This window comes from Onychomys torridus, chromosome 14 (assembly GCF_903995425.1).
Source record: "Onychomys torridus chromosome 14, mOncTor1.1, whole genome shotgun sequence".
Classification (NCBI taxonomy): Eukaryota; Metazoa; Chordata; class Mammalia; order Rodentia; family Cricetidae; genus Onychomys; species Onychomys torridus.
Genome location: NC_050456.1, coordinates 81836279 through 81853385, shown reverse-complemented (window position 1 = coordinate 81853385; position 17107 = coordinate 81836279). Strand labels below are relative to the sequence as shown.

Here is a 17107-nt window from a genome sequence, read left to right as displayed (position 1 = left end):
CTTTCACAGAGAGTGGTTGGTAAGTCAAATTACTAACATGAGGCTCAGAACTATTTTACTCATTCAGTCTCAGGATAATAAAGTCAAACATCCATGAGGACCTTCAACAAATAATGTAGTCTGGATTTAATTACAGATAAAAGAAGTCTGACTTCTATTAAAATAAGAGCAATTGCATATAAAAATGGAAATCACCTCGTGAATGGAAATGCCATTGTCTTGGTGTCCATTGTCTTAGAATAAGAAAACTATGAGGCCTTTTGGCTCTTGAAAAGCTTTCCTTAAGACAAGGCTGAAGGAATTCTCATTGAAAGGATTTCCAGGGAAATATCCTGCTGCAGATTTCTAACCTTAAGTAGATGCAGACTATTCTTCTGTTGACTCAGTTTACTCACAGGTCCCATGCTTCTTCTACCATAAGAGCAGCAGGTCCCCACCTTCCTGGATGGTTATACATGATGTTCTCTTTCTATCAAGTGTTTGTGAGTAGAGAGGTCTTGGACTCAATGATATAGATGCATGAGCATGGCACTTACTCCTAGAGCAGAGGTCTGAGCCTGCATCTGGCATCACTGCATTTTCAACAGGAGGTGCCACCAACAGATGGTGCAGCCTACACCTGGCCTACTAATCCATCCTCCATGGAGAAGAGCAGGAGACTCTCAGCAGAAGGTGCAGTCTGTGTGTGACCCCCACATGCCCCAAGTAGCCAAGTGAGGCCAGTGAGTTGCATGGAGCCACCAAATCTCCTTGATTCAAGCCCTCTTTACACAGCTCACTTCTTTAGATTCTGGCTGAAAGCAGAGGCATAGATAGCACCATGTCTGAGAACCTCAGGTTGCCTGTGGCTTTTCCATGCTGATGATCATAAGTCATGCTTCTTGCCCCAGAGGTACCCCTAAATGTTCCCTCCTCCAGTGTGGGGACTACAAGTTAAAAGGGTCATTAACACTCAAGAGAGCATCTTGAGACATCAGTGCCCTGATGAAATTCCAGATCAAAATGTTGAGCAGGAGTGAAAGGTCCATTTCCTACAGAGTCATAGTATTGGCATGGAAACTCTCAGAGGCAAACTTCAGATTACTCTGACATTTTCCAGCTGGACTCCATCTGCACATACCCAGGCAGAGATCCTTCACCTCAGGGGAACCAACAATGCATGCAGGCGCCATGGTGGACATCTCAATTTGTATTATGAAATGTAACCAAAAAAGGCACTGATCACTGAGATACCAGTGTGTGGCTGTGGGCTCTGTGTAGAAACACTGGTGGGTCACCAAAGCTGTTAGTGAGAAGTCAAAAAGCTGGCATATTGTCAACATCGTTAAATCTTTCAGACATTACTGAAGGATAGACAGAATTACACCATAAGGAGGGGACACTATTCCCTGCCACCCTAGCATCTCAGCAGCCTGCATTTGTAGCAGGTCTGACACCACAATCAAAGGTAGTGTGTGATAAGGGGATAGGATGAAGCTCCAGTTTCCACATAAATGACACAATACTTTCCAATAAAGACTCCTTTCAGGGAATCTCATGAGGAATGGGAGTCACAATGCCCCCCCCACACACACAATGTCACACAAATTTTTCTTCCATATCTCAGCTCTCATTGTTACATACATTCCTTAAGTGTCTGTGAGCAAAACATCCAGGGACTGGTGAGTTATCATTCTAATTTTGATCACTATAATGAAATACTCAAGGCAGAACACCTTATAAAAAAATAGAGGTTTTTTGGATCATGGTTCTGGTCCACCACTGGAGGTGACTTTCTTGTAACAGAGCCCAAGGCAGCTTATGATATTGAGTGGCACATGAAAGGCATGCCTTCTTGTCTCTCTCCTTCCCAAATCCAAGAGGATTTTATCCTGGGACTCTATCCTTATGGCCTTTGTTATTAGTCAGGATTCTCCAGAGCACGAAAATTTATAGAATGAATATATTTGTAAAGATTTATTAGAATGACTTACAAGCTGTGGTCCAGCTAATCCAATAATGGCTGCCTATGAGCAGAAGATCTAAGAACACAATAGTTTTTCATTCCATGAGGCTGATGCCTCAGCTGTCTTCAGTATATGCCAGAATCCTGAAGAGGTAGGCTCTAATACCAGTGAAGGAATGGACTTGCTATGATGGTGAGACCAAGCAGGCAAAGAGAGTGAGCTTCATTCTTCCATGTCCTTATACAGGTTTCCAGCAGAAGTTGTGGTCAAAATTAGAGGTGTATCTTCCCACCTCAAAAAATCTGGATTAAAGGTGAGCCTTCTTACTTCAAAGATTCAGATTAGAAGTGTATTGTCCTACTTCAAATTAAACAAAAATCCCTCCCAGGTGTGCCCAGCAATTTTGAGGTTTTAGTCAATTCCAGATATAGTCAAGTTGACAACCAAGAACAACCATCATAGCCTTGGCTAATGTAGCCACTTTCAAAAGACAGCTTCATCCTCTCACTATTTTGCCACAGGGAGGCCCCCAACCTGCCTCTTTCACACCCCCATTGGGTTCTATATTTGCTGAGTTCCATATTTGCTCTGAGAGCTCTATCAGATGTTTCCCATGACTGGCCAGAAAGTTAATATTCTGGGATTCATGGCCCCTGCAGCCTGTTAAATCTCTAAGATCTGCTTGAGCCAGGAGCACAGCCTGGCATATAGCAAGAGTGCGGAACTCACTTCCTAAAGCAGCAGCTACTAAGAGAGATCAAGGACCATAGTTTTTTGGACAGAACAGCGTGAAGAGATGGGCCAGAGGCCACAAGAGGCTGAGAGGAGGGCAGGGAAACCCTCATAAATGTATATCAGAATTCCTATAGAGTTGGACTGGACTGGGGATTGAAGAAAGCCATGGCAGACAGGGAAGAGCAGGCCTCTGGGGCTTGGAAACCCTAGCAAGGTGGATGCAAGTGTTCTCCGACTGTATCCATAAAGGGGTGGCTGAGTGTCCTCTGGTAAGGGCAGCCATAGCAGAGCCCCTAGGCCAACTACAGAAATTCCAAACTTCACTTTATTGCTTCTTATTGTTTCGATATGAAGGAAAATGCTTGTATGCATAAGGCTAGGAGACTCCCATGGGCTGGGCTCTACCTCCCCAGTGGGGCCTTATTCTGTAGGTCCAAGGACAGCCCACATGTATAGTTGTCATTAGTTCTCAAACCAGAAGGGAACTACAAACCTCTGCAAGAGAGGCATCACCTTCCAAGTGACAAGGGAACAGTGAACCCCAAAAGTAGGTGGGTAAATGTCCACTGTCAAAGCTACATGTTAAGGGCATCATCGATCAATCAAAGACAAACAGCTGCCTCATTCTAACCAGAAACACAGCAGACTTCTGGGCACAGGTGGCAGCCTGAGCTAACCACGAGGAGCAGTGGGAGGTATCAAGAGCTGTGAAGCTGGGGACTGCTTGTTCATTCAGACTGCTTTGTGTTCTGGGAACAAGCCATGCAATTGCTTTTGCTAAAGATTTAAAACCAAAAACTTGCTTCCTTTGCAAGTGTAATGAGACAAGGTGTTGACAGAGTGCAAACTGTTTTCAGATCTAAGAGGAGTGACTGTACATCCACCTTTAATCAGAGCTAGTGCATAGCACACATTAGAGCTGTCCCTCTCAATGCCCGTGGACAACATGATAATTTGGTGTGCTGACACTGTCTTTGTGCCAGCTTCACAACGCCACACTTTGTACCATGCAAGTTCTAGTGTCAACAGGCTTGGCCCATGAAGAAAGCCCAGGGAAACGCCTCACTTTAGTGTGTGATGCAACTGGCCCATCCCCACTAGTGAATACATACTGCAGCTCCCCTAGCCCTGTTGGTACTGTGGGGGAGGACACTGATGGCTGGTCTCTCTGTGATGATTTAAATTCTGACTCTGGATGTCCTGGAGATAGTCAGGTCCACAATGACAACAAGTCCTTTAGAATTTCAATTGTGCTCTCAAGCCAGCTCCTTCCTAAATCACACGGTTATGAAGCAGCCTCTGAAGCGCACTCTTTAGTCCCATGTGAAAGAGAAGACACCTGCAAGCTTTAAAGGGCAAACGAGTGGCCAACATGTAGACAGAGGCCTTGAATGGAGGTTCCAAATCCTGTCTCCTCCTTAGCTGCACCTCATCCGACTTAGGGGCTAGGAAGCTGCAGTGAGGACACCAAAGAGAGCTGGGAACAATGAAGCCAGCTTTCCCCAGTCCCTGGTCCATGAGACACATCTAGTTGCCATGGAGATCAGCATCTGCAGAACTCCCTAAAGGAGGCTTCTGATAGACATTTCTTCCCTCTACTCAGAGACAGCCAGCTAAACTGAGCTGAGGGAGGCTACCGAAAGTGACCCCAGCTGAGGTCTACAGGAAGGGGTCTCTGGCTGAGGGGCTTCAGGAAGGTGACCCAGGCTGAGGGGAGGGGCTGCAAGAAGGGGGGTTAGGGTGAGGGAAGCTGCAGAAATGGCTGAAGGGGCTGTAGCAAGGGCACAGGGAAACTCTAAGCCCTGAAGTAGGGAAGGTCTGTTGTTACTAAGTCCAACAGTCATCCACATGGAGGCTGAGTAGCTCTCAGGCAGGGCTGGAACTGTCACTCATGCACCTCTTTTGTCCTATTGGCCAGTTTGCACCTGGAACCTTCATTGTACCAGGGGCTATGGTCCCATAGCATCCACCCACAGGGCTGTCCCTGCCTGTGGGTCCAATAGGCCTATACTGTTTCATGATACTCTTGCAGTTCCTGACAAAGACGTGTTCTGGGGCTATGTGGAGTTCCAGCCTCTGTATAACTCAGCCATCCATTTAAGAACAAGCCAATACAGTGTTGTGTTCCTGTCCCAGGAGGAAACAGTGGGCTAGGGTACAGACAAAATTTCAGAAGGGGTATCTCGCCTCATGCAGACTCAACACAACATCTGTTTATGGCAGGATTATTTGCCTAAACTGCTCTCTGAATATCTCATCTCAAGGGCCAAACATCATTATCCTGGTCTCGCATGCTCTGGAGCCCTTGTCCATCTCACTGCCTGCCCCCCTACATGTCCTCAGTTCTGACACTTTCCCAAGCCATCTGTGGTGGTCTGAATGAAAATGGCCCCATAGGCTCAGAGGAAGTAGTACTACTAGGGGGTGTGGCCTTGTTGGAGGATGTGTGTCACCAGGGGCAGGCTTTGAAGTCTCAGAAGCTCAAGCCAGGTCTAATGGTTCACTCTCTCTTCCTGCTGCATGAGGATCCAGATGCAGAACTCTTAGGTCTTTCTCCAGCACCATGTCTGCCTGCCTTCCACCACGCTTCACATCGTGATGATAATAGACTGAACCTATGAACTGTAAGCCAGTGCCCAACTAAATGTTTTCCTTTAGAAGAGCTGCTGTGGCCATGGTGTCTCTTCACAGAAAGAGAAACCCTGACTAGGACACCATTTTTACCTCCCAACCCCAAGTCTTGCCCTCAGTTGACCTCTTCTAGGATGAGCACTCACTCTGCTGAGGGTTAACCTGCTGCATGTGTTTAGCAAACTCCCTCCCCCAACAATCCCTAGCATGAAGGGATAGTGCTAGGCATCAGTGGGCTCAGGCAGAAAGCTGAAGAGTTGTGCCACTGAGAGCTAGAGAACCATGTCTCCAGAGCCAGTTGCCTCCTCTAGCCTGAGGCGGCCCCACATTTCCTGGACTGAAGCAGCAGAGTGTCAATGACAGATGGAGATGAGACAACCATGGGCACCTGAGCCCTTGATGAGTTGCTCAGCGTTGAAGCCAGATTTCAGAGCAACCTCCCTAATCTCCCTTCTCTTCATCTAGTTGCCATGGGAACTGGTATCTATAGAACTCCCAAAAGGAGCTTTTGACAGACATTGCTTCCTCCTGCTCAGAGACAGCCTGCTAAGCTGGCCTGAGGGGGCTTCAAGAATGTGACCTGGTGTATGCAGGCTCATACCTTGCCTTCTTCCCCCAGGACTTATTTGAAGACACATTATATATGCAAAGTCACTCTGTAGTGCTCATCCCTTTTCTGGAACAAGGCTCTCCCATCTAGGTGTGAAGGTTCTTCCATCTCTGAGCCAAGAGAAGGTAGACATACCTCTGTGCGTGAACAGAGAAAGAATGATCAACCAGTGAGGACACAGGTGGGATACCCTGGATCTATAAAAGACATGTTTGACATTGCTGAAGATGGGGAGGTGAGGAAGCAGCATGTGTCTGCTCAGAATCCCTGTGAAGTTGAAACTCCCTGAAGCTGTTATTGCTGAAGAGGGTCCCTTCCACAGACACAGCCTCTCTGGAGCATCTGCTAGCCAGTGTGCCCTGGCCATTGCCAGACACTCTTCAACCAGTCTCTGATCTAGTAGGGCCTTTAGGTAATGAGAATGGAAGGGAGACGCCAGCAGCTGGTAAAGGGGGAGAGAGATGTTCAAAGAGAGGGAATTAATAGTGTACAGAGTGCTAAGGGGCCAGATCCCAACAATGGCCACAGAACAGCACTGGCTTGCTACCTGTCCATCTTTATCCTATTCTGACAGTGCTGACACCATAATTCTCCATTGTTTAGAGGTGCACAGCCTTAGTCATTTTGGGCAAGGTTTCAAGATAGGTAGAGCCAAGGCCTGCTAGTCACTGAAAGCTACACTTCTCATAGTCACTGCCCATCTTAGTGGTGGTTTCTACTACTTTGGTGAAACATTGACCAAAAGAAACTTAGGGAGTATTTATCTTGCAGCTTATAGTCCATCATCTAGAGAAGTTAGGGCAGGAACTCAAGACATGCACCTAGAATCAGAAGCTGATTCAGAGGCTATGGAGAAGTGCTGCTTACTGGCTTACTCCTCATGGCTTGCACAGCCTGCTTTCTTATACCATCCAGGACCAGCTGCCCAGGGGTGGCACCATTCACAGTGGTCTGGACCCAAATCATTAGGAAAATGTCCCATAGGCTTGCCCACAGGAGTGGGAACATTTTTTTTTTAATTGAGCGTGTCTCTTCCCAAATGATTCTAGCTTTTGTCAAGTTGATCAAACACTAGCCAGCACTCTGCCTCAGGCAGAGCCTGCTGGATATAACAGGCTAGAGGAGAAACTGTGATTTTCCATTCTGAGTCCCTGTCTACACATGTAACTGCACTACACTACTCAGCTCTCTGTGACTCTGCTGAGATCCTTGAGATAATCCACATGAGGAGGAAAGTTCTGTTTCAGCTCACAGTTTCAGAAGAGTTGGTGTATGGCTGTTGTTGTTGACTGCTGGGGGCCTGTGGCAGAACAGTACATCATAGTGAGAGTGTATGGCAGCAGAGGCTGCTCACCTAAGGAAGTTGCAGGGAGAAAAGGAAGGGGCCCGAGTTTCTAACATCATTTTCAATGATGTTTGTGAGATGACCCAACTCCCTTCCACTAGGGTCACCTCAGGGAGGTTCCACTACCTCCCACTACCAATGCAAGCTGAAGACCAAGACTCAGCACACAGCCTTTGGGGAATAGTCTACATCTCCTCTTGCATCCATCCCTAATAGCAACATGGGCAAAATTAAATTCCTGTTTTGCTCAATGTGTTTATCCCCAAGCACTTCCTTTCCCAGTAGTGACAAACATCCACTTAGGTACAAACCAGGAAAGGAGTGTTTGGGCTTGAACCTGCTCTTGCACCACATGCTGCCATACACCAAGACCCCTAACCTCTGCCCTGAGGTCCCCTCCAACCAGCTCCCTGCTGTCTTGCTGCCTCTGTCTGCAGTTCCCAACCATGTCATTTCTCTGACCCATTGCACTGTCCCAATCCACATGATCATCTGCACTCCCAGGACTGTTCTCATCCACATCACTGTCCTCTTCCATGTCATCTTCCTTGTTCCTACCCCAGCCCTCATCCATATCACTAGATCTGCCTTATCCTCCCCTTTTCTTCTACATCTGGCCCCAGTAGACTTGATGGTCCATCACATCTTGCATCCCCCAATCTAAATAAAAAAGTTCTTTAAAAATGCAATTAAAATACAAGTCATACCTTGTCACTCTGCTTAAAACCCTTCAGTGGGTATAGTTCAAAATCATTTTATCTTGTCTTTGAATTGTTTCCTCCTGAGACCAATTGGGAATAGGCAACTCCCAAGAAAAGAGTCGGGAAATGAGCCAGGCACACCCAACGGATATTACTTACCACAGCCATGGTACCTCCTGAGATAGAAGAACAACTTTGGTAGGAAGAGCACAAACTCAGGTCATGAGAGAGGGCAGAATGAATGTGTGGGTAACCTAATGGGAAGTTTACTAAGTGGAGTCTCCATAGAGAGGGAGGAAACAGACCCTGGCCTCTACAAGATGAGCAAGGGCCTTTTGTTTTTGAAAAGAGAAATATAAAAGTCGATAAGAAACTAAGGATTAAGGAAAAACTCCCAGTGAAATGAGAGCAAGAAAGAATTTTCCTTTTTGGAATGGAGATGTGGGTACAAAGTCCCTCTCCTAGCTGAGGAGCTACTGGCAATTGAGAGCTGCTGGGAGAAGGAGAGTCAGTTTTTATTAAGGGTGTGACCCATAGTAGGTTGACCTTGCTTCAGGGTAGGCCCCACACCCAAGAGTATTTAGGTATCACAAATTGGCTTTGATGGATTTTGAAAAAGAAGAACATAAAAAGTTGAGTGGGTGAGGAGAAGTGAATCTGGGAGGAATTGGGGAGTGAAGTTAGTGAAAATAGAGCATGAAAGTCTCAACTAATAAAAAAATGGAAAAAATGTAATGAGTGTCAAAAAGAAGGAAGCATGGAGGGAAGGAAGGAAAAAGGAAGGTAGGAAGGGAAGAGGGAAGGATAGGCCTTCCTGTGGTTGTCAGAGTGCCTGACCATCTAAGCACAGAATCACAGAGACCACCAGTGCCACCACACCCTCCTAAGCACAGGATGCACATCTTTGTGTAAGACTTGCTACCTGAATAGCCACAAATTCCAATACTCATCACCCAAGTTTTTATTAGGCAGGACTCTCATCAGCAAATAAATGAGTAAGGAGAATGTGCCACACAAACAGAGTGCAAGACTGCTCATCCAGAAACAAGGACAAGGTCTTGCCATTTGCAGGAAAATAGACTGGAGATGATTGTGGGCAAGAAAATAAGTCAGACTGGAAAAAACAAAGGCTTTGTGTTTTCTCTCATGTTTGGAGCCTGTACTTTGAAAAAGGATACAGAACTAGATGGGGATTGTTAGAGTAGAATGGCATGGGGAAGAGGAGACAGAGAGGGTTATGGGGATGAAGAGAACATATCCAGATGTATGAAAATGTCACAGTGAAGCCCGCTATCTTTGTATAATTAATATAACTTAATCAAAGAAGAAAGTAGGAAGTAAAATAAATTAATGAAGTAGAATTCCCAGAAAGGAGTCACCTAGGACCAGAATGAGATTCTAAATGATAGAGTTAGCACCATGTGGTATTTGATGGGGACAAATTCAGTATTAAGTGTCACTAATTTATATATTACTTCTTACAAAATTAGCAATAAAAAAGTAAGTTATAATACCAGGGTTACACCTCCTTCACTAATGAAAAAGGACATCTCTGTGTCACTCAGTTCCTCAGAGACCAAATGCAAACTGTGAGTGGGCTTTCAGGCAGCTCATAATAATCCCAGGAATTTCTACAGAAGGCTCTGTTGGGCTTATGGCCATAGCACCAATGACATTTCAATGTGTGCCTGCCCCAATAAGACATTAGGAAGTTTTTGTGACACTGGTAAGGTTTTATGTCACCTTCTAAAACTGAAGAGTCCAGGAAATGTCTTTTAAGGCAAAATTCTACCTCTTTATCCACACATGGAGCTGGTCCTCACCTATTCTCTCCCTGGACAAGGACTCTTTGAGAGTGGGAGTGGGTGCTCACTGTACTTGGTCTCAAACTTGTTTTTGTCTCATACAGCATCAAGTCTCTCCATAATAGCATGGTATTGTTAAAATCATGAAAGGAAAACACATTTTACATTATGCACTTGTGTTTAGAACTCTACACATGTTCACACAGTGAGAATCACATGGCTTGTACACCTACAGTGGTGTAGCAGTTCATCTGATGCACAGGACAGGTTGGCAGAGTCAGCATTCTGAATGCTGTTGATATACAAGTCTCAAACCTTCACTTTCTATGTGATCTTTCCCTCAGTACGAAGTTATTACATGGCATGGATGCATTTGAAGTGGCCAAAACTAGATCAGAGAATTAACCTCATTCCCTTGAAAGCCAGTAGGTAGGTTATTGTGTGTGAGTATTCTGACATGATTTTATTTTTAAATAAGAAGACTCTCCATGATATACTGGTCACTCTCCAATGAAAGGCCATACATTACAAAGGTATGAGCAGCACAAATTGGACTTGATTATCTTTTTTATTATTCTCATTTTATTAGTTCTTTGAGAATTTCATACAACATATTTTGATCATATTCACCTCTATCCCATTTGATCCATTTAAAGTTCTAGCCAACTCACTCCCGTGTGTGTCACTTCCTGTCCTGGGATGATCTGTCCGGGGTATAGGTGCATCTGTGTGTGCAATCTGACTATCACTCTTGTGAAGCAGATGCTCCAAAGGAAGGGCATGGCCTCAAGTTGACATGCGATCAGAGCCACTGAGACTTAGTTCCATTCCTCTCAGGTGACAGAATCTTTAGAGCATCTCTAGGTTAACGCAGCAGTAACGACATAGTACTCCACCTCACCATGTCCCAGCTCTAAACATCTTATAATGAGGCAATGAAATGACCCTATAAGGCTCAGATCTGTCAGCTTTTGAAGCCTAAGCACAACTTTGCTTTTTAATCAGACTGCTACCCTCCGATCACTCCACAAAGAGCATCCAAGGACGTAGAGGTACCTGTGAGTAAGCCCAACAGCACTCAAGGCAGAGGAAATGAAGACCAGGTCCCTTGTGAGTGGAAACAGGGGACTTTCTACTCTCTGCCATCACAGGACAAAGAAGATGCCATAAGGGTAGTGAAGCATACCAGTCTCAGAGTCAATAGGAACACTGGCATCTAAAATCACTTATGGCTCAGCCACAAAAATAATTCACCAATTTAGCAATGCACAAGGGTAAAGGGGACCAGCGCTCTGCCATGTCTGGGACTGTGCCCTCAGCCTGGCCTCCCAGAAATAGAGTTAAAGTGCAAACATTCTTCAGACAAGTCTCCAAACACCAGAGCCTTATGCTACTCGCATCTTCCTTACTACCATGTCTCCAGTCCACTGTGCGGATGCTCAGTGGGTCAGAGCACATCCAGGAAGATGCACAAACTGCTCCCTCCTCTCTTCTCCGAGCAGTTAGCCAGCCGTGCTTTTCAATGACACTACTGATCACATCTCTACAGCCACTCCTAGTCTACCAGGGCAGAGGTCTCAGAGATGCCCTGAACCTGTCTAGAAGCCCCTGAGTTCTCTCCCGCCTCTAGACCCCAAGATGTGTCCATGGGGCAGCAGTGAACCCAGAGTGCTCCCAGCTGGTGCAGGATGAAGTCTTCTCACACAGAGCCACAGATACCAACTCTCACTTTGCAGAGCTTCACAGCTCAGACACAACCAGGCCTTTTAAAGGCAGAAGTCAGGCCATTGCATTAGAGAAGCCACATGTGGGGCCCAGGTGGCTCAACCCTACTCACGCTGCCTCAGATGTGGCCAGTGATGACAATGTAGTTCTAGGCTGCTCTCTGCCCTGACCGTGTCTATATGTGCGTATGCATGTGCACACACACATGAGGAGATAGCCTTACCTGTGGCCTTGATGACATCTGCAGTTGTCATGTTTTGTTTGTTGGCACTCACTTTGAAGGTCACTGCTGGCCCCAAGACTCTGGAAGAGATCATTTAGACACAAGGTCATTTCTACATCAACATGAGAAACTGCCTGTCTGTGAGCTCCTGAACACTGATGGGATAGAAGTGCACAGGTCAGCCTTTGCTGTTCCTGGTGGTGTTTCTCTTGGATACTAGGACCCTGTTTCCATTTATAGTAATTCTACTGATGACTTTACTTTTCACTAACACACACACACACACACACACACACACACACACACACCATTGCACTGGGGATGTACTCTTATCCAAAGAAAAGTACTTGTACCCGACAATGGCAGACAGAAATTCCTGCAAGTGTAAAGGAGAAGCTGTTATGGAAAAGGACCTCAGTCTTGAGCACCAAGAGTCAAGGGCAGAGTGGGGAGAAGTGTTTTCAAACTTCTTTCTGTGGGAGCCACTTGAAGACCCATCATATCATTAAGAACTACTTAATACAAAAGCCGCTGTCAGGGAGTTGCTAGGCAGGAATTACCAAAATGCCTGAAGCTTTAGAAAGGCCACATTGAACATGGTTTTGAAGAAATGTGTCACTTTACAGTTGAAATCATCTGTGGACCCCTTGTGATAGAGGAGCAAGATACTATATAGAGCAAGCACGAGGCTGGTCATGTAAGGTCTGCTCTTGAAGGCAGGTGAACCTGTCTCCACAAACAATGACCACAAGCCTCTTCAGGGAATGGACACCTCAAGTACCTCCTGAAAGCAAATTCCTAGTAGACTAGCAATAGGAAAAACAACAACCTGTGGTGGGAGATGGTAGCTGGGGAAGTCCTGGTGTGGGAAGCTGCCCTACCACTGAGCTTCCACAGATCAGGTGCAAGCCACCACACTGTCACCAGCCTCACACTCTTCTCAAATATAGGACTGCCCATGAGAATGAAACCACCACAGGCCTACAACCCCTGTCCTCCCTCCCTGCACTCAGCATGGACTTGCCCTTTTCTAGGGTCACATAAACTAGGATGGTACACTGGAGGAGAAAGCAGTCTTGCTACAGCAAGGCAGATAATTAACATTCTAGCAATCCAGCATCACTTTGGGCCCAGTCAGATAGGTACTGAGCAGTTACCTTCTCTGAGGAGTACTAACCTCCTAGCCTTATACTGTAAACATCCAGAGCTCAAGTTCTGTTAAAATCCTTGGAAATACTGGCATTATTACTTCTATATTGTCACCTAGTCCAAATCTGTCTCAGTGCATGACAAAACTGAGAAATTTCAGTTTTGGGCTTTCCTGTCTGAGAATCCAGAGAATCCCCTTGGATGTTACTGTGGTACTGATGTAGGCATGGGGGTGGCTGGCATCACCTTGCTCAGACCAACAAACTGTCCCAATCTGTGCCTTGTCCACATGCTCTCACTTCCTGCTCTTAGATGGAACCCAGTCAGCACCCTTCCTGGCCCCCCAAAACCAAGTGGTTTCATTTAGGTCAGTGCTTGTCCAGGTATATATTCCTTCCTCACATGCCATGTTCCATCATCTCTTAACGATTCACTCAGTTCTCATCACATCTACCCGAATAAGCACCAACAATGATAAATTATCTAACACCCTTTAGAAAGTACTTCACCCGTAAGCATCTGATATCCAGTGCTTAAATGGAGTGTGAGTTACTATAGATCACTGTTAGCTTCCCAGTGGGGTTATCAGCTCTGGGAAGCACTAGGGTGATTCTTATGGGTCTTCATGGTAGAGTCGGGACACTCACGTCTAGAACTCTCCTGATGTTCAGAAAGTCCTTATTTATAGTGATATTTTATTTGTATTGAAATGTGATTTTATTTGTATGTCAATAAAGTTGCCTTGAGGTCAGAGCAAGCCAGAGCAGAAGCCGAGCAGTAGTGGGGCACGCCCTTAATCCCAGCACTTGGGAGGCAGAGCTAGGCGGATCTCTGTGTGTTCAAGGACACAGCCAGCATAGCAGACACACGCCTTTAATTTCAATACCAACCATAGAAGACCTGGAGGTCTGTACAAACAGGCAGTGACGAGGAGGTCATGTGGCTGGGTTACAACCAATGAGGGAGGAGAACAGAAAGTCTTTAAAATAGACAGGACGCACAGAAGTAGGTCTCTTGCGGAGAGGAGGAACCGCAGAAGCAGTGAAGGGTAAGGTTTTCTGCTTTGGCTCTGACCTCGTGGTTTTTAACTCTGCAACTGGCTCTGTGTTTCTTATTTAACAAGCAGGATACATCTACAATTGGCGCCCAACGTGGCAAGAATTCATTAAAAAACCGCTTGCCTTGGCAGTGGGTCCGGCTTCCCGCCTGGGCGGGCCTGCCTCCCTAGCTCCGGCTTAGCCCTGGTCTAACCCAGGCCTAGCTCAGCTTAGGACTCAGGCGCTGCAGCTGGAGTTACTTGCTTAAAAAGCCGGTGCTACAAACAACTCAGGCCTGCGGGAGCTACCGCTAATTGCAGTAGCTACACGCAACTGCAGATAGGCTGCTTTTGGCTGAAACGCCAGCGCACGTGGTCGGTCGGAGCTTAAGGAAGCCAGAGCCCAGGCTCGACTCCGCTCAGACCGGAACATTGAAGCGGCTGGATTCAAGATTTTAGCCAGAACGTGGCTACGCTTTCTCTCTTTCTCTCTTTCTCTCTCTCTCTCTGGATTCCCACCTCGGACGCTAGGTAGCTGTTTGGAAATTCCCTCGGATTTCTACTGTTCTGCGCAGAATTGGTAAGTCATTTATATCAGATATTTTAAAGGAAACTATTTAAAAGAGATTTTTTTCCACATTAAAAAAAAAAATGGGTTTTATGTGTACATTGGAAGAAAATTGGGCTTTGTTTGAAATTTTAGGCAGTATGGTAATGGAACAACTATATGAGAAGATTAATGTTGATCGAATTATGTACATTATTATTCTTCTTATCCTTATTTTACAATTTAAAAAGACAGTCAATTTAAGTGCCAGGATAAAAATTTTAGAAAAACTTGTTAAACCTGTTAAAATGAATTATAGAGAAATTCAGATTCAGACAGAAGAAATTAACAGTGAAGTTGTTTCAGGATTGGATTATAAGGTTACAGAAAGAAAGCCTGTTTTCACACAATCACCCTTAATTTATCCGGTAACCATACAACAGCAGCCTGGTCAAATGACTACACAAAATATTTGGACTCCAGTTGAAATGTTAGACTTACGAAGGTTTAAGGAGGCAATAGTATCTTATGGCATGCATTCTCCATATGTAAAACAAATGTTAAACTCCTGGTCGACTTATAATAGAATTATACCACAGGACTGGCGGGAGCTGGCACAGGCGGTTCTAGAACCGGGACAGCAGCTCCAGTGGCAAATGTGGTTCAAACAGGAAGCTAAAACCATAGCAAAACAATGTAGTGATAGAGGTATACAAATCTTCCAGGATCAGCTTGTTGGAGAAGGCCAATATGCTGCAGTACAAACACAATGTTTATATGATATGCAAACTCTAATTCTATGTCGAATGGCAGCCATGAATGCATGGGACAGAGTTGAGGAACCAGGGAAGAAAACTGAGTCATTTACAAAGGTTATACAGGGCCCAAAAGAATCTTTCACAGATTTCTTACAAAGATTGACTTCAGCAGTAAAGAGAATGGTCCCAAATTCAGAAGCTAGCCAGATAATAATTGAATCTTTGGCTTTTGAGAATGCAAATGAAGCATGCAAGAGAATAATCAGGCCTTTAAAGGCGAGATCTGCACCCCTGGAAGATTGGATTAGAGACACGGTTAATGTTGAGGCTCATGATCATGATAATATGTGGGTAGGAGAAGCAATTTCAAGAGGTTTGAGGAATGTTAGATGTTTTGGATGTGGAAAGCAAGGACATTTGAAAAGGGACTGTAAACAGGGCACTTCTAGAAACAATGTTTCTTCAAGGAACAATGGCAACAGAATGCCCCTTCCCTCAGGAGTATGTAGAAGGTGTGGTAAGGGAAGACATTGGACCAATGAATGTAGATCAACAAGGGACAGACAAGGTAATACTTTGCCTCAGTCTTTGGGAAACTCCCAGAGGGGCCTCAGGCAGGCCCCTACAGTGAATTCAGTTCAGACTTTTCCTGCAATTGTAGAGGAGACCCCTACTCAGAGCAGTTAAATGACCAAATGCCTATCAGAATAAACGAGGCTACTCAGAGTAATAGAACAACTGAGACAGAGAGAACAGAAAATTCAGGAGAGACCATAAAGAAAATTTTTTGGCAAACTTCTATAAATGAACAAAGACCACAATTAACAATAAAAATAAATGGTGTTTTGTTGTCTGGTCTGGTAGACACAGGTGCTGATGTTACCATAATTGCACCAGAATTTTGGCATCCATCTTGGCCTCTTCAGGAGGTAAATGTTCAACTGTTAGGAATTGGAACATTATCTCAAGTTAAACAGAGTGCAAGATGGCTCGAATGTATAGGCCCAGAAGGACAGAGAGGCAGATTAAAACCATATGTGGCTAACATAGCCATGAACCTGTGGGGTCGAGACCTGTTACAACAATGGAATACTCAGATTAACATCCCTCCAACCTCAGAAATAAATAATAAACTAGCACATGTTTCTGAGAGAAATATTAGAAGGTATTATTCTAATGAGTGGTCACCAGCCATCCATATTATACAAGAACAGGGCAGAAAAACTGATGATCTTCCAAAGGCACCAACAGCTCTACCTTTAAAATGGTTAACAGACAAGCCTGTATGGGTTCATCAATGGCCTTTAACAACAGAGAAACTCCAGGCTTTAGAAGAGCTGGTAGAAGAACAGTTAAATGCTCAGCATATTGAAGAATCTACTAGCCCATGGAATTCTCCTGTATTTGTTATTAAAAAGAAATCTGGTAAATGGAGAATGGTAACAGACCTTAGAGCGATTAACAAAGTAATTCAGCCAATGGGCTCTCTACAATCTGGAATTCCTTTGCCTACTCTGTTACCTAAAGGATGGCCTCTCATAGTTATTGATTTAAAAGACTGTTTCTTTTCAATACCCCTACAAGAAAAAGACAGAGAAAGATTTGCTTTCACGGTGCCTACTTACAATAATTCTCAACCGGTTAGAAGATTTCAATGGAGAGTCCTCCCACAGGGAATGTTGAATAGTCCAACCCTGTGCCAATATTTTGTACAACAGCCCTTAGAAGTGATACGTAAAAAATTTCCTAAATCTATAATTTATCATTATATGGATGATATTTTACTAGCTGACTCAAGTGCAGATACTTTAGAAAGAATGTTTGAAGAAGTAAAGAAAATATTGCCTGGCTGGGGATTACAAATTGCTCCTGAAAAGATACAAAGAGGAGATTCTA

The 17107-nt window shown here is 44.9% G+C and overlaps 1 protein-coding gene across 1 annotated transcript in view; it reads right to left on the bottom strand.

Annotated features, from left to right (window-relative positions):
• Positions 1–17107, bottom strand: part of Ptprn2 (protein tyrosine phosphatase receptor type N2) — a 723577-nt gene that overhangs the window by 357084 nt on the left and 349386 nt on the right. The window contains exon 11 of the mRNA XM_036205661.1: positions 11722–11801. Coding sequence (XP_036061554.1) covers positions 11722–11801 — 80 coding nt within the window. The remainder of the gene's footprint in view (positions 1–11721; positions 11802–17107) is intronic.